The 27,605-nt window shown below is 38.6% G+C and overlaps 4 protein-coding genes and 1 long non-coding RNA gene across 7 annotated transcripts in view; 2 read left to right on the top strand and 3 right to left on the bottom strand.

The window, feature by feature from the left end:
* The window catches only part of eif2a (eukaryotic translation initiation factor 2A), an 11,520-nt gene extending 9,586 nt beyond the window's left edge, over nt 1-1,934 (bottom strand). The window contains exon 1 of the mRNA XM_051398970.1: nt 1,830-1,934. Coding sequence (XP_051254930.1) covers nt 1,830-1,857 — 28 coding nt within the window. The 5' untranslated portion in view covers nt 1,858-1,934. The remainder of the gene's footprint in view (nt 1-1,829) is intronic.
* clrn1 (clarin 1) overlaps nt 1-8,105 on the top strand; it is a 49,258-nt gene extending 41,153 nt beyond the window's left edge. Inside the window, exon 4 of the transcript XR_007884570.1 lies at nt 7,897-8,105. The gene's annotated coding sequence lies outside the window, so the exon portion shown is untranslated. The remainder of the gene's footprint in view (nt 1-7,896) is intronic.
* Nucleotides 3,566-7,176, top strand: serp1 (stress-associated endoplasmic reticulum protein 1). Of its 3 annotated transcripts, XM_051399071.1 has the most exons (4): nt 3,567-3,832; nt 4,751-4,844; nt 4,950-5,033; nt 5,172-5,626. In XM_051399071.1, the coding sequence occupies exons 1-4, from the start codon at nt 3,749-3,751 to the stop codon at nt 5,609-5,611; spliced, it is 702 nt and encodes a 233-aa protein (XP_051255031.1). In that variant the 5' UTR covers nt 3,567-3,748; the 3' UTR covers nt 5,612-5,626. The 3 variants fall into 3 exon arrangements, with proteins under 3 accessions (XP_051255030.1, XP_051255031.1, XP_051255032.1); XM_051399070.1 differs by having other exon boundaries at nt 3,566-3,832; nt 4,950-5,626; XM_051399072.1 differs by lacking the exons at nt 4,950-5,033; nt 5,172-5,626 and adding an exon at nt 6,668-7,176 and having other exon boundaries at nt 3,582-3,832; nt 4,751-4,823.
* LOC127362850 (uncharacterized) lies at nt 4,901-5,263 on the bottom strand. The gene is made up of 3 exons (XR_007884590.1): nt 5,214-5,263; nt 5,013-5,126; nt 4,901-4,970 (listed from the first exon to the last, which is right to left on the bottom strand). It is a non-coding gene; the product is annotated as an uncharacterized LOC127362850 (long non-coding RNA).
* A 4,257-nt stretch (nt 8,106-12,362) lies between the features above and the next one.
* mmp23bb (matrix metallopeptidase 23bb) lies at nt 12,363-26,030 on the bottom strand. Its single transcript, XM_051399046.1, has 8 exons — nt 25,631-26,030; nt 22,851-22,957; nt 19,411-19,550; nt 19,171-19,338; nt 18,916-19,080; nt 16,266-16,376; nt 16,022-16,148; nt 12,363-15,858 (listed from the first exon to the last, which is right to left on the bottom strand). The coding sequence occupies exons 1-8, from the start codon at nt 25,688-25,690 to the stop codon at nt 15,666-15,668; spliced, it is 1,071 nt and encodes a 356-aa protein (XP_051255006.1). The 5' UTR covers nt 25,691-26,030; the 3' UTR covers nt 12,363-15,665.
* Between the last annotated feature and the right edge of the window lie 1,575 nt (nt 26,031-27,605).

Below are 27,605 nucleotides of genomic sequence, written 5' to 3' on the forward strand. Positions count from 1 at the left end.
TTATTGTTGTTTATAGTATTATAATGTTATTGTTGTTTATTTTTTTATCAGTCATTATAATGTATCATTGTTGTTTATTAATGTTTAGTTGTTGTTTATTAGTTATTATAATGTATCATTGTTGTTTATTAATGTTTTATTGTTGTTTATTAGTCATTATAATGTATCATTGTTGTTTATTAATGTTTAGTTGTTGTTTATCAGTCATTATAATGTATCATTGTTGTTTATTAATGTTTAGTTGTTGTTTATCAGTCATTATAATGTATCATTGTTGTTTATTAATGTTTTATTGTTGTTTATCAGTCATTATAACGTATAATGGTTGTTTATTAATGTTTTATTGTTGTTTATTAGTCATTATAATGTATCATTGTTGTTTATTAATGTTTAGTTGTTGTTTATTAGTTATATGTTTTGTTGTTTTTAATGTTTTATTGTTGTTTATTAGTCATTATAATGTATCATTGTTGTTTATTAATGTTTAGTTGTTGTTTATCAGTCATTATAATGTATCATTGTTGTTTATTAATGTTTGTTGTGTTTATCATCATTATAATTAATGGTGTTTTTAATGTTTTTGTTGTTTTTGCATTATAATGTATCATTGTTGTTTATTAATGTTTAGTTGTTGTTTATTAGTTATTATAATGTATTATTGTTGTTTATTAATGTTTAGTTGTTGTTTATTAGTTATTATAATGTATTATTGTTGTTTATTAATGTTTTATTGTTGTTTATTAGTTGATATATTCCAGTAAAATATTTCGTATGTCTCAGCAATTATTAACAAGTGTTATCAGTTAGTGTGTCAGCAGCACCAATAAGAACTTCATTGGTTATATAATAGTTATATTCTTGACTTCAGTCACTTAATAATTAATAAACTATTAATTACAGAGAACTAAAACAAATCAATAATTTAGGGGTTTTTTTTACTAATCAGAACACAAACATTTTCCAAAGATATATCAATCAGTGATTGATTATGTCACTGACAGTGATTCAATCATCACTGATCACTGATCGATACACTGATCACTGATTGATACACTATATAAAGAGACCCTTTAACTGGAAGCAGATTTCATTCATAAAATAACCTACAGAATTATTTTATTTCAATAAAACCAACTTGTGTTGATTGAAGTCAAACAAATTAAAAACAGGACATTTTCTAACGGAGTCTGGCTCAAAGAGGATTATAACGCGTGTTTAGAGCTGAGGTGTCTTGCTTGGATGCAGTAGGGCGAAGTCCATTAGGAAATCTACTAATTTAACGTATCCATGTCTACCGGCTGAGGAGTCTCTGACATAAAATGAGAATAAACATATTTCCTGTAGCAACAAGTGTGACTCTTCGATTCGGCAGACATGTAATATCTCAGACTGCCAGAGCTCCCGTGGCTTTTAACTGTTTATGTGCAGCTCATCACTTTTTCCCACCATCCTGAGACAGCCGGTGATATGAGAGCGCCGATAGTGTGATCAAGTTCTACAAGATGATAAGTGTTATTGGATCGATACATATTGGTTTTATAGGAGCCGAATCAATCCCAAGACTCTGTTGATTTCAATATAGTATGTAGTTTACTTTTAAAACGTACATGAATCTGTCAAAAAACTAATAAATAAAAAGACCCCAGATATTAAACAGAGTTTGGCGTGCTATTTCTTCCCCCTCAAAGAACGGGAGAGTACCGGGCTCGCTGACGTCTGAGCGGCTGATATTTCACTTCCCTCCGGTAACCGCGGTGGTTCAACACCGCGTCGGTGGAAATATGATAAACACACAACAACAAAGTTAGAGGAAAAGTGGAATTACCCACCTGCTAACAGCGGGGTGGGGGGCGCCATGTTTACGTGTTCCGGAAGAAGAAAGCTGTCTCCCGGAAATGCGTAAGAGCTCGAGGAGGCGGGACGTCCAGTGCCACATCAGCATACAATCGAGCCTTTTCTTCAACGCGGATTTTAAAAACCAACTTTATTATTAATTAATGATTCTGACATAAACGGCGACATTTTAAATCAAACATAAAACACATTATTTCAATGAATAATAAAAATATTGTTTTTATACCTGTTAGAAGTTTGTGTTGAGTTGGACAGCGGCGGGAAGCTAACAAAGAGCAACCGACGGGGAAGTCACTTCCGGTTTCAAAGTAAAAGCGCGGTGTAGTTTACAAATACAATAGTATGTTAAATATTAAATACACAATTTATTTAAACTTTTAAACAAATAAATCTATAAAGACAGACTGAAATATATAGTCCAAAATGTAAATTTGGGAAAATATATTTTACCATTAAGATCGCAACATGTACAATTAAGTGAATCTTTGAGTATTTACATTAAAAATAATTACTATTAATGTTAACATTAAAGTCATTTTTGTTTCTTGTTCAACATCTTTATCAACAAAATTCAATTCAATTCAATTCAATTTTATTTGTATAGCGCCAACAGAAGTTATCTCAGGACACTTATCTCAGCCACTCCATGGCTAACTGTAGTATTTATAAAATAAAAAAATAAAAAGTGCTCAAAAATGCCAAAAAAGTATTAAGGCGACGTGAACAAAGTAGTACGAAAGTAAGAAAACTGTTAAAAATAGCAAAAAACACACTGAAAACACTGAAAACACATCAAACTACAACAATGATAGGAGCTGCCATGACAGGCTGCCGTTGTCACCGGCGCCATGACCCGCTCACGAATGCACTGAATCATATCCAGTAAAGAAGTGCCAATTAAGGGAACAACTTCTTTAAGCAGCCTAGTTGGGATCGGGTCTAATAGACAGGTTGATGGCTTCGATGAAGAAATGATTGAAGTTAACTGATGAAGATCGATAGCAGAAAAACAGTCTAAATATATATCTAAGTTTACATTGACAGAAGTCCCTGAACTTGGAGAGCCACTGATAACTGTTGATGGCAGTTGGTGATTAATTTTCTCTCTAATAGTAATAATTTTATTATAGAAGAAGCTCATGAAGTCATTGCTACTTAAGTTTATGGGGATATGTGGCTCAATAGAGCTGTGACTCTCTGTCAGCCTGGCTACAGTGCTGAAGAGGAACCTAGGGTGACCTTACAACAATACAATAACAAATACAACCAAAATACAGTAAGTAAAATGTACAGTGCTTTTCAGAGGCACAACAAAGGAGCCAATACATTATACAATAATAAATACAAAACAATAAAATACTAATAACTCTATAATAAAATTAATTCCAAAAGTTGTTTTCTTCTTTTAATAAACACACAATAACAAACATACAGGAATACATATTTAAAATACAACATGAACTAAAACAGAGGGATTTATATGAATAATATAATAATATATATCATATAATATAATATGGAAACATAAAATTAGACAGTTAATCTTTTATAAATAAGAAACAAAATAAACCCACGAAGAGCAACAATTTCAATATAGTTATATTCAGGAGTGAGGTCGAGGTCGATGTGGATTTAATTTTGAAAGAGCGTACAGGAAGTTTTATTCTGACAGGAAGTAGCTTTACAGTTCCGGTGACGGGCGGAGGGGGCGGGGCTTCGCCTTTTTGAGGACGTAGACAAGAGAGAGGAACTCCTAGTCGGTTCATCACAGAGGAAGAGAAGAAGAGAAGAGTCACCAACAAACTCCGACCGAAGAAAAAACAACAACCAAACAACTAAACTCAACAAGAACAACAACAACAACAACAACAACAACAACAAGAAGAAGAAGAAGATGGTGGCCAAACAGAGGATCCGCATGGCGAACGAGAAACACAGCAAGAACATCACTCAGAGAGGAAACGTGGCCAAATCAACGGTGAGTCCAACACACAACACACACACACACAACACACACACACAACACAACACACACACACACACACACACACACCACACACACACAACACACAACACACACACACAACACACACACAACACACACACACACACACACACAACACACACACACACACACACACACACACACACACACACACACACACACACACACACAACAAACACACAACACACACACAACACACACACACACACACACACACACAACACACACACACACACAACACACACACACACACACACACACACAACAAACACACAGTCAGTAACCAGTAACCAGTCAGAACACACAGTCAGTACCACCAGTAACCAGTCAGTACACACAGTCAGTAACACAGTCAGTAACACAGTAACACAGTCACAACAAACACACAGTCAGTAACCAGTAACCAGTCAGTAACCAGTCAGTAACCAGTCAGAAACCAGTCAGTAACCAGTCAGAAACCAGTTAACCAGTAACCAGTCAGTAACCAGTCAGTAACCAGTAACCAGTCAGAAACCAGTCCACAGTGGCACTGAGGGAACCTGAAGAACCAGTTCAGTTTTAGCTTCAGGAAGTTAAATCTTTACTCTCGTTTGTGTTTAAAATCAATCAATCAGATTGATTGGCTGTTTAAACTGATCAATAACTGCATTAATGAACCAAACAGAGCTGACATATGGATCAGTGTAGTTGATTGATTATTATTTGTACGATCAGCTGATCGATTATCAGGAAGTTTCTTCTTCAAAAGTTTGTTTTATTGTGAAAGAAAGCAGAATGTGAATCTGCAGAGATCAATAATCAGATCAATAATCAATACCTTCTGATGTGTTTGTGTGTAACCACAATGTTTGATCACAAGTGATCAGCTGATCAATAAGTGTGTGTTTTCAGAGGAACATTACAGAGGACAAAGGTGTTGGTCCCTGGCTGCTGGCGCTCTTCGTCTTCGTCGTCTGTGGATCGGGTGAGTCTCCTCTTCCTCTTCCTCCTCTTCTTCCTCTTCCACCTCCTCTTCTTCCTCTTCCACCCCCTCTTCTTCCTCTTCCACCCCCTCTTCTTCCTCTTCCACCCCCTCTTCTTCCTCTTCCACCTCCTCTTCTTCCTCTTCCACCTCCTCTTCTTCCTCTTCCACCCCCTCTTCTTCCTCTTCCACCTCCTCTTCTTCCTCTTCCACCTCCTCTTCTTCCTCTTCTTCCTCTTCCACCTCCTCTTCTTCCTCTTCTTCCTCTTCCACCTCCTCTTCCTCCTCTTCCACCTCCTCTTCCACCTCCTCTTCCACCTCCTCTTCTTCCTCTTCCACCTCCTCTTCCACCTCCTCTTCTTCCTCTTCCACCTCCTCTTCTTCCTCTTCCACCTCCTCTTCTTCCTCTTCCACCTCCTCTTCCACCTCCTCTTCTTCCTCTTCCTCCTCCTCTTCTTCCTCTTCTTCCTCTTCCTCCTCTTCTTCCTCTTCCTCCTCTTCCACCTCTTCTTCCTCTTCCTCCTCTTCTTCCTCTTCCTCCTCTTCCACTTCCTCTTCCTCCTCTTCTTCCTCTTCCACCTCCTCTTCTTCCTCTTCCTCCTCTTCCTCCTCTTCCTCCTCCTCTTCTTCCTCTTCTTCCTCTTCCTCCTCTTCCTCCTCTTCCTCCCCCTCTTCCTCTTCCTCCTCTTCTTCCTCTTCCTCCTCTTCCACCTCTTCTTCCTCCTCCTCTTCTTCCTCTTCCTCTAGCAGCCACAAACACTTCCTGTTTGTTTGTAATCAATAACTTTTAGACTCCATTATATTAAAATAAAACTGATCAAATCATTATAAAATCAATCTTTTTGAATTTATGGATTATGGATTTCAATGTAAAACAAAACAATTAGTTTATAATAAATATCAATAAATCAATAAAAACAAGGTTTTGTTTGTTTATGTAACAATAATAATGATCAATAACTGTTAAGGATCAATAAACGTGCCAGCAGCTGACGTCAGCTTTAGGAGGCTCCGCCCCTTGATGATGTCAAAGAGATATAGGGGCGGGGCTTATCGCCCAGAGGAGGCGGCTGTGATTGGCTGTTTTATATTTTATTACTTTCATATTGATCATATTGATATTGATTGATTTGTAGAAAGTATCTCAGGACACTTTCAGATAGAGAACATTAATAATAACAGTAACAGTGTAGCTAAGCTAACAGTAGCATCTGACAGAGGGGGGCGGGGCTTATCGACCAGGATCAATGTCACTGCGCCCTGTGAGGGTCACGATCACCGATCAATAATGAACATCTGCTGGGTTCCAGGTGTTTATCTGAGCGCGCTCAGAGCGGACTGAGATCAGCGAGGAACTGATTGGTGATTGATTATTGATTATTAGTCAATAGGATCAATTCACATATTAACACTCAAACTATTAATTGATCAGGAAATGTTTGGTTAATGTATTGATTAATAAAAACAAACATTGTTTGTGATATAAATAATAATAATAATAATAATAATAATAATAACATTAATAATAATAATATTAATATTATAATAATATAATAATAATAATAATAATATTAATATTATAATAATATAATAATAATAATAATATTAATAACATTAATAATAATAATATTAATATTATAATAATATAATAATAATAATAACATTAATAACACTAATAATAATATAATAATAATATTAATATTATAATAATAATATAATAATAATGAGGGAGAAGATTTAAACTAAATGTAGAAAAGAAAAATATTTATATTTATTTTAGTAATAAATAAATATATATAATAGTTATATTTAGTAAACAACCTGTTTGTTTGTTTGTTTGTTTGCAGCTATCTTCCAGATCATCCAGAGCATCAGGATGGGCATGTAGACTGATGACGTCACCAGCAGGGGGCGGAGCTTCTGCTGCCCCCCCTCCCCCAGAACTGAACCCGCCAAAACATTCCTGGACTCGCCTCCCCCCTCCTCCTCCTCCTCCTCCTCCCCTGCTCTCTGACCTTCACTCTGTCTGTTTACCTGAGCTTTAGCCCCGCCCCCTCTGATTACACCTTATCAGTCCTACGGGGGGGCAGAGTCCAACCTGATCCAGACCAGGACCAGGTCTAAGGTTTCTACTTCTTCACATTCCAGCTTTCTGTCCTCCTCCTCCTTCTCCTCTTCCTCCCCCTCCTCTTCTTCTTCCTCCTCTTCCTCCTCCTCTTCCTCCTCCTCCTCCTCAGTGGAAATAGAGATGAAGGTCTTTTGAATCAGAAGGTTTGGAGGTGCTGCAGGTGTGTGTGTGCACTGTGTGCAGTGTCACCTGAACAAAGCTGAACAATAAAGTTTCATTTTGAACACAGACGCTGGTTTCTTCTTCATGTCTCATTAATGTGGTTCAACTGGAGGGACAGGGACTCACTGGGGGACCCTGCTGGGACTCACTGGGACTCACTGGGGGACCCTGCTGGGACTCACTGGGACTCGCTGGGGGACCCTGGTCTGTGACAGTGCTGCTGCAGTGCCTCAGTCTGGCCACACGGTGGTGCTGTTGGGTTGTTTTCTGTCCCGGTTCAGGAGCTTTATGACATTAAACCAAAGTCCATTCAATAATCAGACAATTTATTGTTTCCTGTTCACAGGTAAAGATCAACAGTAATCAAGTATTCAATACCATTAATTATTGATTGTGAATATAGTTTAATCAATAAGAAGAGTGACTCAGTCTGTCCACAGAGTGGTGCTGTTTGAATACACAGTCTGGTGAATGGAGGCTGAGAGTATCCCACAACACATCACAACACACCTGCAGCCTGTACACCAAACTCCATTCAAAAATCTGGCATTTTAACATTGTCTTGTTTTGAAGTTTCAGGTCTTCTTAAATTTTATTTTAGTGTGTTTATTTATTTATTTGATTTGAATGTAAAGTATATTTATATAATTTTTATCATTATGTGTTTGACCCATATTGAGTCTTAATTACATTCATTCTTTAATTCAATTCAATTCAATTCAATTTTATTTGTATAGCGCCAATTCATAACAGAAGTTATCTCAGGACACTTTTCAAATAGAGCAGGTCTAGACCGAACTCTTTAACATTAATTACAGAGACCCAACAGTACCACCATGAGCAAGCACTTGGCGACAAGGGCAAGGAAAAACTGCCTGTTAAAAGGCAGAAACCTAGGACAGATCCTCCGGCTCTAGGTGGGTGGTCGTCTGTCTCGACCAGTTGGGGTGAGAGAGAGAGAGAGAGAGAGAGAGAGAGAGAGAGAGAGAGAGCGACAGACAGACAGACAGGTGCACAGCAACAACAGTATTGGCAATGGCAGTCAAGCAGGACCATGGCAGGAGGCTCCACCAGGATCCATGAGAACCTGCGAGACGAGAAAGCACAAGAACTCCGGGGAAGAAGTGGAGTTAGTAACATGCATTAAAGGGACATGAATGAGTGCAGAAAGAGAGAGGAAGAGAGTAGCTCAGTGCACCATGGGAAATCCCCCGATAGTCTAGGCCTATAGCAGCATAACTAAGGGATGGTTCAGGACTCACCTGATCCAGCCCTAACTATAAGCTTTATCAAAGAGGAATGTCTTAAGCCTACTCTTGAAAGTGGTGAGGGTGTCTGCCTCCCGAACCACAACTGGAAGCCGGTTCCACAGGAGAGGAGCTTGGTAACTGAAGGCTCTGGCTCCTGTTCTACTTTTAGAGACTATAGGAACCACAAGTAGCCCAGCATTCAGAGAACGTAGTGTTCTAGTGGGGTAATAGGGTACTATGAGCTCTTTAAGATATGAAGGGGCCTGACCATGAAGAGCTTTATAGGTGAGGAGGAGTATTTTAAATTCAATTCTACATTTTATAGGGAGCCAATGCAGAGTAGCTAGTACAGGAGAGATGTGATCTCTTTTTTTAGTTCCTGTCAGTACTCGTCTGCAGCGTTCTGAATTAATTGGAGCGTTTTAATGGACTTATTGGGGCAACCTGATAATAAAGAGTTGCAGTAATCCAGCCTTGAAGTAACAAATGCATGGATTAGTTTTTCTGCATCTGTCTGTGATAGTATGTGTCTAATTTTTCTAATATTACGTAAATGAAAGAAGGCAGTCCTAGAGGTCTGCTTTATGTGGGAGTTAAATGACAAATCCTGATCAAAGAGAACTCCAAGATTCCTGACAGTGGTGCTAGAGGCCAAGTTAATGCCATCTAGAGTGACTATATCTTTAGACAATGAGTCTCTAAGGTTTTTGGGGCCAAGAACAAGAATTTCGGTTTTTTCTGAGTTTAACATCAGAAAATTGCAGGTCATCCAGGATTTTATGTCCTTAAGACATGTTTGTAATTTAGATAATTGATTAATTTCATTGGGTTTGATTGATAGATATAACTGCGTATCATCTGCATAACAGTGAAAGTTAATGGAGTGATTCCTAATAATGTTGCCTAAAGGGAGCATATATAAAGTAAATAGTATTGGTCCAAGTACAGAACCTTGTGGAACTCCATGACTAACTTTAGTATTTATGGAGGATTCATCGTTAACATGTACAAACTGAGTACGATCTGATAAGTATGACTTAAACCAGGTTAGGGCGGTTCCTTTAATGCCAATTTGATGCTCAAGTCTCTGTAAAAGAATATCATGGTCAATGGTGTCAAATGCAGCACTAAGATCTAATAATACAAGTACAGAGACAAGTCCATTGTCAGAAGCAGTCAGAAGGTCATTATTAACTTTAACCAGAGCTGTCTCTGTGCTATGATGAACTCTAAATCCTGACTGAAAATCCTCAAATAAACTATTGTTATGTAGAAAGTCACACAACTCTTTGGCGACTACTTTCTCCAGAATCTTAGAGAGGAACGGGAGGTTAGAAATCGGTCTATAGTTGGCTAAAACCCCTGGGTCAAGAGTAGACTTTTTAAGAAGGGGTTTAATTACAGCTACTTTAAAGGACTGTGGTACATATCCTGATAATAAAGAAAGATTAATCATATCCAGTAAAGAAGTGCCAATTAAGGGAACAACTTCTTTAAGCAGCCTAGTTGGGATCGGGTCTAACAGACAGGTTGATGGCTTCGATGAAGAAATGATTGAAGTTAACTGATGAAGATCGATAGCAGAAAAACAGTCTAAATATACATCTAAGTTTACATTGACAGAAGTCCCTGAACTTGGAGAGCCACTGATAACTGTTGATGGCAGTTGGTGATTAATTTTTTCTCTAATAGTAATAATTTTATTATAGAAGAAGCTCATGAAGTCATTGCTACTTAAGTTTATGGGGATATGTGGCTCGATAGAGCTGTGACTCTCTGTCAGCCTGGCTACAGTGCTGAAGAGGAACCTAGGGTTGTTCTTATTTTCTTCTATTAGTGCTGAGTAATAGGCTCCTCTGGCATTACGGAGGGCCTTTCTATAAATCTTAAGATCATCTTGCCAATTTGAGCGATATTCTGATAATTTGGAAGAGCGCCATTTCCTTTCAGATTTCCTAGCTATTTGCTTTAACTGGCGGGTTTGGTGGTTATACCAAGGTGCTAGTCTCCTATGTTTTAATAATTTCCTTTTTATAGGAGCGATAGAGTCTAATGTTGATCGTAGTGAGCCTGTAGCACTATCGACAAGATTATCAATTTCAGAGGGACTAAAGTTGTTATAGGACTCTGTTAAATTCAGACATGGCATTGAATTAAACACTGAAGGAATCTCCTCCTTAAATTTAGCTACAGCACTGTCAGATAAACATCTGCTGTAGGAAGTTTTGCCTAATGGCTTATAATCTAATAGTATGAATTCAAAAGTTACTAAATAATGGTCAGATAGGAAAGGATTATGTGGGAAGACTATTAAATGTTCAATATCAATGCCATATGATAAAACAAGGTCAAGAGTGTGATTAAAACAATGAGTTGGTTTATTTACACTCTGACAGAAGCCAATTGAGTCTATTAATGATATAAATGCATTACTAAGGCTGTCATTGTTAACATCCACATGAATATTAAAATCACCTACAATAATTACTTTATCTGATTTAAGGACTAAGCTTGATAGAAACTCTGAAAATTCAGATATAAAATCAGAGTACGGTCCAGGAGCGCGGTACACTATAACAAATAGAACTGGCTGCAGTGTTTTCCAGTTTGGGTGAGAAAGACTAAGAACAAGGCTTTCAAATGAATTATAATTTAGTTTAGGTTTAGGGTCCATTAAAACGCTCGAATCATATATAGCTGCTACTCCACCTCCTCGGCCTGTGCCTCGAGGAATGTGAGTATTAATATGACTGGGGGGTGGATTCATTTAGGCTAACATACTCCTCGTGGGACAACCAGGTCTCAGTAAGACAAAGTAAATCAATATCATAATCTGATATTAATTCATTCACTAGAACAGCTTTAGAGGACAGAGACCTGATATTTAACAGTCCACATTTCATTCTCTTATTTTGTGCTACTGAGGAGTTGGTTTTAATTTTTATTAGATTTTTATGTTGAACTCCTCTTGTTTTTATTTCTTTAAATAGTTTAGGTGGTCGGGGGACAGACACAGTCTCTATGGGGGTTTGGGTGGGTGACTGTTCTAAAGAAAGCGCAGAGGAGTGTGTAAGACAGCAGCTCTGCTTCCTGGTCCTAACTCTGGACTGTCAGGTTTTAGAAATAAACTTCGCCATATTTCTAGATAAGAGAGCCGCTCCATCCAAAGTGGGATGGATGCCGTCTCTCCTAATCAGACCTTTATAAAGACAACAATCTGTAAGAGCTGCCTGAAGAAGCTTTTATTAATAATGAAATAAATAATCTTTATTAATAATAGTTTGATTTGATCTGAAACTGTCTCCTGTTGATCTGATGAGCTCTCTGCTCTTCAATGGACCAAATTTGTTGTTCCTGTGTGGACGGAGCCGGTCTGACCCCCATCAGCGCAGCAGACAGACACAAACAGCAGATGTGGGTCAGCGAGGGTAAAACCCAGACCCCCCAGACCCTCCAGACTCCCCCCCAGACCCCCCTGACCCCCTTTGTTTCCTTCTGTCTGATAAACATCATCAGTCTGAACCTGTTCAAATATATATCATCTGATTAATTCTTTATTATAATCAATAATCTGTGGTCTGTGCTGCATATTTAATCATCTTCAGATAGTAATGATTTAGATTTTTCATTTGTTCTCATAAAAAATAATATTACATTTATTTGAAAATAAAAGTCTAAAATGTGACACTTTCACATCATTATATGTGTGTAATATTTATGTACATATATAATAATTATAATAATTCTACATGTATAATATTAATAAAGTATAATAATGTTAATTTTACACATATAATGTATATATACAGATACAGAATATTAAAGGTGCAGTGCAGCTGTAAAACTAAAGAGGTTTCACTGTGTTACTGTCTGATGATCCACGTTGGTTCTGGTGGTCTCAGGGTCAAACAGTCCCACATTCATCCTCATGGTTCAGCACACCTGTCTGGGGTCATATTGTGTCATAATGATCATATTATCCATTGATATTCAATTCATATGAATGTTTGACGGTTTTTATTTGTATAAAAACTCACTTTCTCATGTTGTAAGTAAAAGACACAAAATACAGCTATGCATTATGGGTAAAACAACTACAGTAATGGTCTACAGGGTTAGGGTTAGGGTGCACACAGAGACACTGTTAGGGTTCAGAAACTGGACGAGACTGTAGGACGTCCAACAAGACGCTGTGATTGGCTCAGATCAGGATAATAATGACAACCTGAATGTTTCCTTCATTGATCTTTGATTGGTTCCCCGGAGTTTAATGGAGTTTACATCATATCATATTGTATTGTGTCATATTGTACTGTGTCATATTGTGTCATACTGTACTGTCATATTGTATTGTGTCATATTGTACTGTGTCATATTGTGTAATATTGTACTGTGTCATATTGTACTGTGTCATATTGTGTCATATTGTACTGTGTCATATTGTACTGTGTCATATTGTACTGTGTCATATTGTGTCATATTGTACTGTGTCATATTGTACTGTGTCATATTGTACTGTGTCATATTGTGTCATATTGTACTGTGTCATATTGTATTGTGTCATATTGTACTGTCATATTGTGTCATACTGTACTGTGTCATATTGTATTGTGTCATATTGTACTGTCATATTGTGTCATACTGTACTGTGTCATATTGTATTGTGTCATACTGTACTGTCATATTGTATTGTGTCATATTGTACTGTGTCATATTGTGTCATACTGTACTGTGTCATATTGTACTGTGTCATATTGTGTCATACTGTACTGTGTCATATTGTATTGTGTAATATTGTACTGTGTCATATTGTGTCATATTGTACTGTGTCATATTGTATTGTGTCATATTGTACTGTGTCATATTGTGTCATATTGTACTGTGTCATATTGTGTCATACTGTACTGTGTCATATTGTATTGTGTCATATTGTACTGTCATATTGTGTCATACTGTACTGTGTCATATTGTATTGTGTCATATTGTGTCATACTGTACTGTGTCATATTGTATTGTGTCATACTGTACTGTCATATTGTATTGTGTCATATTGTACTGTGTCATATTGTGTCATACTGTACTGTGTCATATTGTACTGTGTCATATTGTGTCATACTGTACTGTGTCATATTGTATTGTGTAATATTGTACTGTGTCATATTGTGTCATACTGTACTGTTTCATATTGTGTCATATTGTATTGTGTCATATTGTATTGTGTCATATTGTACTGTGTCATATTGTGTCATACTGTACTGTGTCATATTGTATTGTGTAATATTGTACTGTGTCATATTGTGTCATACTGTACTGTGTCATATTGTATTGTGTAATATTGTACTGTGTCATATTGTGTCATACTGTACTGTTTCATATTGTGTCATATTGTATTGTGTCATATTGTATTGTGTCATATTGTATTGTGTCATATTGTACTGTGTCATATTGTGTCATACTGTACTGTGTCATATTGTATTGTGTAATATTGTACTGTGTCATATTGTGTCATATTGTGTCATACTGTACTGTTTCATATTGTGTCATATTGTATTGTGTCATATTGTATTGTGTCATATTGTACTGTGTCATATTGTGTCATACTGTACTGTGTCATATTGTACTGTGTCATATTGTGTCATACTGTACTGTGTCATATTGTATTGTGTCATATTGTGTCATACTGTACTGTGTCATATTGTGTCATATTGTATTGTGTCATATTGTGTCATATTGTACTGTGTCATATTGTATCGTGTCATATTGTGTCATATTGTACTGTGTCATATTGTATTGTGTCATATTGTGTCATATTGTATTGTGTCATATTGTGTCATATTGTACTGTGTCATATTGTGTCATACTGTACAGTGTCATACTGTACTGTGTCATATTGTGTCATATTGTGTCATACTGTACTGTGTCATATTGTACTGTGTTATATTGTGTCATATTGTGTCATACTGTACTGTGTCATACTGTACTGTGTCATATTGCGTCATATTGTGTCATACTGTACTGTGTCATATTGTACTGTGTTATATTGTGTCATATTGTGTCATACTGTACTGTGTCATATTGTGTCATATTGTGTCATACTGTACTGTGTCATATTGTACTGTGTTATATTGTGTCATATTGTGTCATACTGTACTGTGTCATACTGTACTGTGTCATATTGTACTGTGTTATATTGTGTCATATTGTGTCATACTGTACTGTGTCATATTGTACTGTGTTATATTGTGTCATATTGTGTCATACTGTACTGTGTCATATTGTGTCATATTGTGTCATACTGTACTGTGTCATATTGTACTGTGTTATATTGTGTCATATTGTGTCATACTGTACTGTGTCATACTGTACTGTGTCATATTGTACTCTGTCATATTGTGTCATATTGTACTGTGTCATATTGTGTCATACTGTACTGTGTCATATTGTGTCATATTGTATTGTGTCATATTGTGTCATACTGTACTGTGTATTATTGTGTCATATTGTGTCATACTGTGTAATACTGTACTGTGTCATATTGTACTGTCATATTGTGTCATATTGTACTGTGTCATACTGTACTGTGTCATATTGTACTGTGTCATATTGTCCTGCGTCATATTGTGTCACAGTGAGAAGTACAAAATACACATCATCATTTGTTTGACTTTTTAGTTTGTCCTATCTGCTAACATGAAGGCAGCAGGCTTCATGAGCTATTCTGCAGTCAGCCACAGGGGGAGAGAGAGAGGACTTCAGGATTATGAAGACATTACATCCTACAAGATTACGGGGACATGACATCTGATCAGGAGAATTATGTGGACATAATGTGATGCAGAGATGATTGATTACAGGTCCATGAGACCCTGCTGGAGATTTTCCAGGGATATGATGTCCTACTGGGACATTACAGATACATGTGGTCCTGCTGTGAGACTTACAGGTGCCTGATATCCTACAGGAGGACAACAGGTGCTGGATGTGAAGGTATTTACGTGTAAATAAGATCCTGCAGGGTTATGTGTACATTTAGTCCTTTCAGAAGGATCATGCTGTTACCACAGAGCTGCACAGGTTCCATCTGTTCCCAGAGTTCCTGAACATCTGAAAGTCTGTTTTCTTCATGATTTATTACAGAAACTGAATCCAAATTGGAGTCAAAGCACCTTGAGTACATGAGAACGAAACATCAGAAATACCTGAAAAAGGTCAGAACTCAACATCCTCCTTTGAGTTCAAACATCCGATCAAAGTTATTTTTGTGTGTTTGATTTTTCCTCCAACTCTCCGTCCCGGTCGACCTTCTCAGCTGTTGGATGGCTGTTCTGGTTTCAGTCGGATGGCCCAGGAGTTGGCGGACACAATGTCTCCCCGCCGGTGGACGCGGCAGGTGTAAACGCCCTCGTTGAACTCGTTGGCTACGATGCGGAGGTCTCGGTCTTTCATGACGATGTAGCCGGGGATGGAGGTCAGGATCTGCTCGCCGTCTTTATACCAGCTGGAGGAAACAGGACAGAAGATATTTTATTACTACCTCACTGAAGTTTCTGAGTATAAAGGTAAAGTCTAAAGACAGACAGTGGATGTGGTTCTGATTGTGTTTCTCTCTGATCCTATTTGGTCTTCAAGCAGAGCTCAGTATTGAGTATTGATCAGCTGACCTGACTTTGGGCGGTGAGCGGGGGTTTTTGGTTCCACAGCGGAAACCCACCACCTTGCCCCGGGGAACCATCTTGATCTTGACATTGGCTGGAGGAGGCGTCGGCGTGGTAACGGCTTCTAGAGGCTCTGGAAGACAGGAAATTAATGTCATACCAGACGCGAACATCAGAGGGAGAATCAGCTTTCTGTTTCTGCAGCAGGGACAGTGAAACCATCTGTCTCTGGAGGACACTCATGTCTCACCATAGCAGAGGTCACAGCGCTGAGGACAGTTCTTTTTCATGAAGGTCTTCCTCCGCTCACAAAATCCGAGCCGAGCCCACGGATCACAGACCCTCTTCTTATCCAGACACCCTGCAATGAACAGGACCGACTGTCAGACTGGCAGAACTCGCTAAAAAGGACGGTCATTGACTCCTGCAAACTCAAACACAAGCACTAGCAGCTATACAGCAATCAGCCCTAACACAGTGAGCACTGAATAACTCTGATTATCTGGTTATCAGGGCTCCTGTCAGTGGGAGGGTATATCAGGGCTCCTGTCAGTGGGGGGGGTATAAGGCAGACAGTGAACAGAGTTGATGTGTTAGAAGCAGGAAAAATGGGCAGCGTGAGGATCTGATCCAACCACATTGTGATGGATGACTGGGTCAGAACATCTCTAAACCTGCAGCTCTAGTGGGGGGTTCCCGTCTGCAGAGGTCAGTACCTATCAAAAGTGCTCCAAGGAAGGAACAGAACCGGAGACAGGGCCATGGGGGGCTGAGGCTCATTAATGCAGGACGGGAGTGAAGGCTGGCCTGTGTGGTCCAATCCAACAGACGAGCTACTGTAGCTCAAACTGCTGAAACAGTTAATGCTGGTTCTGATAGAAAGGGGTCAGAACACACATTGCAGAGCAGTCTGTTGGTCTGGGACTGCAGAACATTCACTGTACTGGTGTTATGGCTGATCAGTGTATGTCATCTAGTCACAGGGGTGACACATGTGCCTCCACCACAATTTCACAACAACAACAACAACAACAACAACAACAGACAGACGTGTTCCAGACTACAGTGTAGGAGTCTGACCAGGTATTGTTTTGTTTGCTGCACAGTGTTCAGCCATCAGACGTTGTCTGAAATGTTGGGCTCTGACAGAACTATGACTCAGTTCCACGAACTGTTCCTGTTTCATCACTGCGCCTGCACGAAGCAGCAAACAGAGCATCTGACAGAAAATATGGAGGCCGGTTAAGTTTTTGTTTCCTCCTCCTATAATGACTGAAATGAACGAGAAGTACAGATACTCCAGGTGTTCTTTTTATAGAAGTTTCGACAGTCGGCACACAGGATGGAACTAGAAAACAAATTCCAACAAATTATTGTCAATAACCAGAATAATGGTCTGTTGTATTTTCTATTTTAAACAGTATGAACACATAAATCATGGGCCATTTTACATCATGTAGGATTCAGTCTTACAGCAGGAGTTATACATTTCTAGCATTGTTCAGTATGAGCTCAGCTTCAGCTATTGAACTCTTGATCATACAGCAGTTTAGGGCTGTCTACTGTGAACTAACCAACGTACTTGTACTGGCTGGATTGTTTCTTGTCATAAAAAGGAAGAAACAGATTCTTGTTACATCCGAGAGATGTACAGAGGTTGAACTGATCAGATATTTACCCTTCAGTGCTCCTCGTGGTAGACTTTGCTGGTCCTGGTGGACCATGTTCACCCTTGTGGACCATGTTCACTATGGCTGGGTATCGTTAGAAATGTTCGATACCAGTACCGATACCAGTACTCTTAACACGATACCGATACCAATTGAGTACTTTATTCCATACTTTTTATCAACTTTAAAAAAAAAAAGCAATGGGTTGCGTAAATGTCACCACTCCTCCCCATTCAAAAGATTTTTACACAAATATATTTTGAAAGTGCTCAAATATTTATTTAATAACTGTACAAACATGTACAACGAAGAATTATAATATATATATATATATATATATCATTATATATTACCTGAAGTTATCGACGGTTTTTCCATGTTAGGGTGGCCATTTCCTTAACATCAAAAAGGAGGACACTTTGCATACACGGGGACACGCAAGCAGATATTTGTATGGTATGATCCGGTGTTAAGTTTAATATGTTTTACACCAGATTACATAAAGGTTCATACACATACCACATAGCTAATAATAATATACAAGATACAGCTCATGACAACGTGCCCTTCCAATTCAGATTACATAGGTCTAATAAACATCATACAGAAACTGTTCTTAATGTTTTTATCTGGATAGATAAAGGTATAGGCTTTGCCTTTACGTATGAGCATTTTCAGAATTTCAGTCCAACAACCAACGTTAGCTAACGTTACGTTCTCTGTTGCTGAGAGCTAGATTGACAGCCTGGTGGTAGCAACTGCGGAGAGCATGTTTTGTGGCAAATCAACACATGGCTCATTTGAATATTAAAATTTGCCATGTGTTGATAAGTCAAGACACGAAAATGTAACCAATGAAATTACTTATTTTGACTTTTGACTATTGAATAAGTTTGTTCCGTTTGTTCCCCCTTTTCCCCGAAATAATCTTGCCGCTTTTGATGCATCTATTTGTACCAGGCGCCACAGGCGGGAATGCTGACCAGCCAACTCTGCCAGACTAAGCGTGCACGCTTTACTGCCATACAAAGCAAAACCATAGAAACAGTAATTTTTTTCTTGATCTGGGTAGTGGGTACAAAAAGAACCGATTGCAGGTATCATTTGACAGGCGCAGTTTTGATACTACTTGGTACCGGGTTGTTTCGGTCGATACCTGAAAGGTATCAAGAACCGATACCCAGCCGTAATGGTCACCCTTGTGGACCTTGTTGGTCCCGATGGACCTACCGTAAAGTCGCTGGATGCCCCAGACGTCATCCTGTGCGATGTTCCTCTGCCCTGTGTACGTGGCGTTGGGATGCATCAGAGCCTGAGGGTCTCTGGAGTGCCACAGACCGAGAGCGTGACCGATCTCATGAGCCGCCACCTGGACCAGGTCATTGAGCCACACCCCTGCAGGTCACATGACAACACCTGTATCAAATACTGCTATCAATACCATCAGTACTATCAATTCTGCCAGTACTACTTTTACTGCAGGACCTTGTTTCCAGCTGAACCTGGACTTGCCGAGGATCCAGAATTCATGGTTGTCAAAGTGGATTTCGCCGCGTGGTGGCAGGAAGGCGTGAGCCAGCTCACCATTCAGCCCGTCGAAACACGGGTGGAGAGGAGACCACCAGCAGTCAGTGTGGTTGAAGGTGTAGAAACCTAACACACCCACACATACACATTAACTTTAAATTGACTTCCTTTATCTTTGCTGGTTTAAACTCCACCTACCAATGGTGATGTCAGTGGTGGCATTGCTGTCGGTAACCTCGGTGAAGGTCAGCGGAGACACATCGCTCCACTTGGTGAAGGCGATGCTGATGGCCTTCCTCGTGTCCTCGACGTTCAGAGTGTTTGGAAACTTTATGATCCTGAGACGGACAGACAGACAGACAGACAGACAGACAGTAATCAGTGGGTTTTGGTGCCCTAAGTGCAGCCCCTCAGGCTCAGGAGTCTGATTGGCAGCCTGTGGAGCTCAGTGGCAGACATCCTGTGAGGAGCAGTTTAGGGTAAAAACACCCTTGGGCCAATCAGAGATCATTCAGCTCAATCAGCTCAATCAGCTTTTATCATCATTTACTGGTTCCCAACCTGAGAGTTGGGACCCCCACTAGGGGCCGCCAAAGCTTTACAGGGGGGCGCGAGGCCTTCTTGATTTTACAGGGTTTAAGAAAACTTTAAAAATATACCCAGTATCTGGTTCAATTCTGTGAAGAAAAGAAAATATAAAGTAAATTGTCTAATAGAACAATGTCCAAGCTTAAGGAACGAGAAAATACTGAAGCTGTGTAATATTTATTAGAAAGATATTCACAGAATTGAGCTTTAGATCAATGTTTCTGATCTCCAGAGTAAAACAACTGTTTATAAAATAAAATCTGATACATTTAGTATTTATTAGAAAACATATTGACACATTTTACTCAGATTTTACTTATAAAAAGTACATTTTCACTAGTTTCAGCCGAATACTCAACAGTTTATAATTAGCTCACTTACTGCTTGCACACATTCATAAATCAGTAATAATAAAAATAAAGCTGAAAGCCCTCACAGTGCTGAGTTTACAGAAAAATAATTATTTTTTACATTTAACAAGGCTTTGCAGTGGTCACTCACTTTACATCATTAGTACTTTTGATACTTTAACTTCTCTGCATTGGCTCCCTGTAAAATGTAGAATTGAATTTAAAATCCTCCTCCTCACCTATAAAGCTCTTCATGGTCAGGCCCCTTCATATCTTAAAGAGCTCATAGTACCCTATTACCCCACTAGAACACTACGTTCTCTGAATGCTGGGCTACTTGTGGTTCCTATAGTCTCTAAAAGTAGAACAGGAGCCAGAGCCTTCAGTTACCAAGCTCCTCTCCTGTGGAACCAGCTTCCATTTGTGGTTCTGGAGGCAGACACCCTCACCACATTCAAGAGTAGGCTTAAGACGTTTCTCTTTGATAAAGCTTATAGTTAGGGCTGGATCAGGTGAGTCCTGAACCATCCCTTAGTTATGCTGCTATAGGCCTAGACTATCGGGGGATTTCCCATGGTGCACTGAGCTCCTCCCTTCCTCTCTCTTTCTGCACTCATTCATGTCCCATTAATGCATGTTACTAACTTCACTTCTTCCCCGGAGTTCTTGTGCTTTCTCGTCTCGCAGGTTCTCATGGATCCTGGTGGAGCCTCCTGCCATGGTCCTGCTAGATTGCCATTGCTAATATCACTGATATTAGTGTTATTATTATTATTATTATTATAGCTACGGTTGCTATTGTTGCTGTTGTCATGTTCATCATCATCAGTCACTACTATTAGTGTAGTTGTTGCTACTGTTGTTGCTGTGCACCTGTCTGTCTGTCTATCTGTCTGTCTCTCTCTCTCTGTCTCTCTCTCTCTCTGTGTCTCTCTCTCTCTCTTTCACCCCAACTGGTCGAGATAGACGACCACCCACCTAGAGCCGGAGGATCTGTCCTAGGTTTCTGCCTTTTAACAGGCAGTTTTTCCTTGCCCTTGTCTCCAAGGTCTTGCTCATGGTGGTACTGTTGGGTCTCTGTAAATAATGTTTTAAAGAGTTCGGTCTAGACCTGCTCTATTTGAAAAGTGTCCTGAGATAACTTCTGTTATGAATTGGCGCAATACAAATAAAATTGAATTGAATTGAATTGTAGTGCAGTAATATCCACTGTACTGCAGTAATATCCACTGTACTGCAGTAATAGTCACTGTACTTCAGTAATATCCACTGTACTGCAGTAATATCCACTGTACTGCAGTAATAGTCACTGTACTGCAGTAATAGTCACTGTAGTGCAGTAATATCCACTGTTTTGTACTGTACTGCAGTAATAGTCACTGTACTGCAGTAATAGTCACTGTAGTGCAGTAATATCCACTGTACTGCTGTAATAGTCACTGTAGTGCAGTAATAGTCACTGTACTGCAGTAATATCCACTGTACTGCAGTAATAGTCACTGTACTGCAGTAATAGTCACTGTACTGCAGTAATAGTCTAGTGCAGTAATAGTCACTGTACTGCAGTAATAGTCACTGTACTGCAGTAATATCCACTGTACTGCAGTAATAGTCACTGTAGTGCAGTAATAGTCACTGTACTGCAGTAATATCCACTGTACTGCAGTAATAGTCACTGTAGTGCAGTAATAGTCACTGTAGTGCAGTAATATCCACTGTACTGCAGTAATATCCACTGTACTGCAGTAATAGTCACTGTAGTGCAGTAATAGTCACTGTACTGCAGTAATAGTCACTGTACTGCAGTAATAGTCACTGTACTGCAGTAATAGTCACTGTACTGCAGTAATAGTCACTGTAGTGCAGTAATAGTCACTGTAGTGCAGTAATAGTCACTGTACTGCAGTAATATCCACTGTACTGCAGTAATAGTCACTGTAGTGCAGTAATATCCACTGTACTGCAGTAATATCCACGTACTGCAGTAATAGTCACTGTAGTGCAGTAATAGTCACTGTAGTGCAGTAATAGTCACTGTACTGCAGTAATAGTCACTGTACTGCAGTAATAGTCACTGTACTGCAGTAATAGTCACTGTACTGCAGTAATAGTCACTGTACTGCAGTAATAGTCACTGTAGTGCAGTAATAGTCACTGTACTGCAGTAATATCCACTGTACTGCAGTAATAGTCACTGTACTGCAGTAATAGTCACTGTACTGCAGTAATATCCACTGTACTGCAGTAATAGTCACTGTAGTGCAGTAATAGTCACTGTACTGCAGTAATAGTCACTGTACTGCAGTAATAGTCACTGTAGTGCAGTAATAGTCACTGTAGTGCAGTAATAGTCACTGTACTGCAGTAATATCCACTGTACTGCAGTAATAGTCACTGTACTGCAGTAATAGTCACTGTAGTGCAGTAATAGTCACTGTAGTGCAGTAATAGTCACTGTACTGCAGTAATAGTCACTGTACTGCAGTAATATCCACTGTACTGCAGTAATAGTCACTGTACTGCAGTAATAGTCACTGTAGTGCAGTAATATCCACTGTACTGCAGTAATAGTCACTGTAGTGCAGTAATATCCACTGTACTGCAGTAATAGTCACTGTACTGCAGTAATATTCACTGTACTGCAGTAATAGTCACTGTACTGCAGTAATAGTCACTGTAGTGCAGTACACCGAAGGCTACCTGTACGTGATGTTGTGGTGAGTCCACTTATGTCCCACTGGGTTGATGGCATAGCGTTTGTTTCTTGTCCCTCCGAACGTCTCCGTCACTCTACTGCTGCCACAAGTCTGAAACATACAACAACCACAACCAATCAGCAGCCTCCAAGTCAGTGATGTCACTTCCTCTAATGGCCACTAGAGGCTTGCATTCACTTTGACCAAACTATAAGTGAATGCACTATACTGCATGCTGCATACTACACGCTGCATACTGCGCTGGTCAGTATGTAGTAGGTGGTTTTCAATACAGTCTATAATTCTGATTCACAGAAGCAGAGGCTGATTGGTATTGTAGTATTTAGACAGCATGTAAATGGAGGAGAACACTGACCTCCTTGATTGGATTTGATAGAAGAAGAAATAATAATAACTGAACAGAGTAAAGTTTCCACAGGAAGGGTTCTGGTTGAAACGTGGCAGCAGACTGATTGACTGCAGATGTGGAACTCCTCCTCCTCCTCCTCAGATATCTGTCACCCACATGTGAACCTCCTCTGTTCCTCCAACAGGCACTGAACCAGATCTACTCACTTCCTGTTCTGTCTCTAAACAATAACAACAGTAAACAAGCCGAGACCTTCAAAATAAAGGTCCTGTTCTCAAGGTAAAAATACTACAGAGAAAGTTCTGTAGGTCCAACAGCTCTATATGTACTCTATATAGAGTTGATTCAATCAATAATCTATAATCAATGAACAGTGTATAAACTGTAGAGCTATGTTCTATATGTAGTTGATTCAATCAATAATCTATAATCAATGAACAGTGTATAAACTCTAGAGCTATGTTCTATATGGAGCTGATTCAATCAATAATCAATAATCACACAACCCCTTATTCTTTTGGTGGTTTTTTTTTTATCCTTTTTAGGTGTTATATATTTTCAGTGCTGTTTTAAACGTTTAACTGTTTGATAAAAATAATCTGTTTTCTTCGCGACTAGTTTTTTTCTTAGCATTAAGCTATTTTCTACACCTTAAGTTGTGTTTATATGGAGATGGTAAATGGTAAATAGTAAATGAACCTGTACTTGTATAGTTTCCTTTCTAGTCTTCCAACCACTCAAAGCGCTTTTACACTACAGACACATTCATACACATGTGGACAGATGTGGTAAGGCAGGCGTTTAGGCTGGGGTGTAACCACTCATTGTTTAAAAAAAAAAGGTCGGAAGACATTTCTTTTTAGCAAAGCTTTTGGTCCCCTTTAGATGGTTTGTGTGTGTGTGTGTGTGTGTGTGTGTTTTTTCTTTGAGATCTTTTGATGAAAAGCGCATTATAAATAAAATGTATTATTATTATTATTATTATTGTTTAAGGGGAACATGTTCATTACTGCTGGATCCTGATTGCTACCTGAGTTTAAAGTCAGAAAGAAAGACAGCTAATATTTCACAGACTGTTCCTTTATAACATTAATACATTAATATTGTTCTTATGTTCTAAATGTGCACATTTCATCAATATCATTATTGGGTTCAGCAGAAACACTGAGGTCCAAAACTGAGCATCAAAGCATCAAATAGTTCATAGTTATTAATTAATAATTATTTCATTCATTTCATTATTGATTGTTATTATTATTACCCCAGAGGTGCAGACCTCCGAGACCTCAGTGGTGGGTTCGGTGGCGGTCCTCGATAAGAAGTAAGGGTACTCATGTGGACAAACATCTGTACAGTACTTTACAGTTTATTGTAATAATTATAATTTATCTTCAAAAATCATTAATTTGATCCAGTCGTCAGTTAAGTTTATTGTTTCATCCTTATTTTTACCGGCTGATCTCAGGACCAAATATTTTATATTTTTATACATTTTACTGTTAATTTATTATTAATTTACTGTTAATTTATTATTAATTTACTGTTAATTTATTGTTATTTTACGGTTAGTTTATTATTAATTTACTGTTAATTTATTATTAATTTACTGTTAATTTATTGTTATTTTACTGTTAGTTTATTATTAATTTACTGTTCATTTATTGTTATTTTACGGTTAGTTTATTATTAATTTACTGTTAGTTTATTATTAATTTACTGTTCATTTATTGTTATTTTACGGTTAGTTTATTATTAATTTACTGTTAATTTATTATTAATTTACTGTTAATTTATTGTTATTTTACTGTTAGTTTATTATTAATTTACTGTTCATTTATTGTTATTTTACGGTTAGTTTATTATTAATTTACTGTTAATTTATTATTAATTTACTGTTAATTTATTGTTATTTTACTGTTAGTTTATTATTAATTTACTGTTAATTTATTGTTATTTTACGGTTAGTTTATTATTAATTTACTGTTAGTTTATTATTAATTTACTGTTCATTTATTGTTATTTTACTGTTAGTTTATTATTAATTTACTGTTAGTTTATTATTAATTTACTGTTCATTTATTGTTATTTTACTGTTAGTTTATTATTAATTTACTGTTCATTTATTGTTATTTTACTGTTTGTAAACATTCAGACATAGATAATAAAATGAAACTATTAAATAATAAAATAATGTATTATAATTGTAATAATAATAATGATGATTAGATGTTTGAGGTTTGTATTATTGATTAATCTCTCTCTTTTATTTCAGTGTGAGGGAAAGAACTGAAGAGGTTTCTAAAATAAAGATAATCATTGTGATCGATGAACTATTGATTGATTATCTTTCAGTGAGTGTAAATCTGAAACTGGAGTCACTTTTTATAATCAGCTTCATTGATAAACTCACTGACCTTCATCATCATCATCATCATCATCATCATCATCACCAGCAGCAGCAAAGGGGGGTCCATGATGAGAGCTGGACTTTACACAGTCCGACACATCGCCAGTCAATAAGTAATCAATCAATAATCAATGAATAATCAATCAGTCAGAGGAAACGTCTCCACGCGCAGGTTAACGCAGTCCCTCCAGGTTTCCTCGGACCCCCGTTGGTCCCGGCACAGACCCGAGCCAGAGACGCGTAAAACCAGCACAGAGTCCGGATCCGAGCCGCCTCCAGTCTCAGGATGAGGAGACCCGTGTAGATCTGGTCCCGGACCCGGTCCGTCCTGCTCGGCTCTGGAACAAAGTGAGGGGAACTTCCCGGACTGTGCGCTCGCTACTGCAGTGGGGCTGTCCGGAGGGGCGGGGTCAGGTGTGTGTGTGTGTGTGTGTGTGTGTGTGTGTGTGTGAGCGGTGTCCATTTACACCGAGAGTCTGAATGTGGATTTTAACCCTTTTGATCCGGATCAGACTCCGGTTCTGTGGTTCTCTCGGTGCAGACCTTATTTTAAACATGAAGCAAAAGTAAGATCACAGTAACCCAGACCAGGTTCTTGTTGTTGGCTCTGGGGCCCCTTGGGGTCCGGGGACACAGGTAGGGCCACCCAGAGGTGTTTTCCCAGCAGCGGTCCAGACGTGCAGCATTCTGTCCTCAGAACATCTGTCCAAACAGAGACAGCTGGAACTGATCCCAGAGCTGCTGCTGGTGGTTCTGTATGTTAATCTGTAAATAAACAACAAATAATAAACAGAGTGATTACAAAACCAGGGGGCGGAGCCAGACGCTGTAAACATTCAGGGCTTAGCTCAAAGCTGTGGGGGGTCCAGGGGCATACTCAGTACTGGGGGGGGCTTCACCATCCTGTTTCATCATTAACATTGAATAACATTTTGGAGAAATGCTGCGTATGAAAGTAACTTTAATTCATTTACCTGTAAAGTTACCTTAATAATAAATACTTCAGTTACTTTTACTCAAACCAAATATTTGTTTTGAGTAAATAAACTTAAACAGTTTAAGACAATTGGCTTAACTTACAGTGTGGAGTTACAGTTACCTTTCATTTTTTTATGAATGATACAAAAAAAAGCAAAACTGTTTACAATTTTCACTTTTTGCCAAAAAACAACAAAACAATTTCTGGCCAAAGTTGCCATGAAAGTTTAAGACGTAGCGATCCCAAAACCAGCCCCGAGTGCCCCCCCAGCTACTGGTCCCAGAGCCGGTCCCAGTGCGAGTCCCAGTGCCGGTCCCAGAGCTGAACACGAGGGACTGAAGCCAGAGGAGGAGCAGCTGGGAGGATTTATTCGTTGAACATAAATAAGGATACACTACGGCTGAAAGCTGCACAGAAACTGACTGAACACAGTGAGAATAATCAGACAATCAAAACGGGAGGGAAAAGACAGGAAATGAAGGAAAAGAGGAGGAGAATTACAAAATAAAACAGGAAACAACCCAAACCCAAAATCACGGCAGGGACTGATTGAAGTAAAAATTTAATGTAAAATGTCCAAACTGTATGGAATAACTTTTATCCGGATTCATCCAAAAATAAATAGATGGACTAACAGACGCTGCCATCTTTCCCCATTCGGAACCAGAGTCCGGTCAGTATTGATCGGGGTCGGTGCCGCAGTATTTAGGTCCCACCCAGACAATGAACAGACACAATTATAAGTAGTAGAAAATGAATCCAGTGAAACTGGTTTGTTTATACGAAAGATTCATCTGGACCCAAATAATCCAGGACCTGAGACTGTGGCGCCTGAGAGGGGTTTCTTCATCAGGTTTGTGCAATGTGTGACGTACTGTTTACTGACTCAATGTGCAAGATAAAACCCAACAGAAGTGCTTTAATGTTTAATATTTAGAGTGGGTTTAAGAGTCAGTGGGGGTCCTGGTCTTGTTGATGAGAGATCATGAGACCAGCAGATGGA

Source organism: Dicentrarchus labrax, unplaced genomic scaffold, assembly GCF_905237075.1.
Source record: "Dicentrarchus labrax unplaced genomic scaffold, dlabrax2021, whole genome shotgun sequence".
NCBI classification, from domain to species: domain Eukaryota; kingdom Metazoa; phylum Chordata; class Actinopteri; family Moronidae; genus Dicentrarchus; species Dicentrarchus labrax.

Bases quoted from the DNA above. Each gene is read 5' to 3' on its own strand.
- mmp23bb (XM_051399046.1), bottom strand. From the start codon at position 25,690: ATGGACCCCCCTTTGCTGCTGCTGGTGATGATGATGATGATGATGATG. The intron at 22,958-25,630 runs GTCAGTGAGTTT...TGTATGTTTCAG, and splicing joins TGATGATGATGATGATGAAG to ACTTGTGGCAGCAGTAGAGT. The intron at 16,149-16,265 runs GTGAGACATGAG...CCTGTCTTCCAG, and splicing joins GCGCTGTGACCTCTGCTATG to AGCCTCTAGAAGCCGTTACC.
- serp1 (XM_051399070.1), top strand. From the start codon at position 3,749: ATGGTGGCCAAACAGAGGATCCGCATGGCGAACGAGAAACACAGCAAG. The intron at 3,833-4,750 runs GTGAGTCCAACA...GTGTGTTTTCAG, and splicing joins GAAACGTGGCCAAATCAACG to AGGAACATTACAGAGGACAA. The intron at 4,845-4,949 runs CTCCTCTTCTTC...TTCCTCTTCCAC, and splicing joins TGAGTCTCCTCTTCCTCTTC to CTCCTCTTCTTCCTCTTCCA.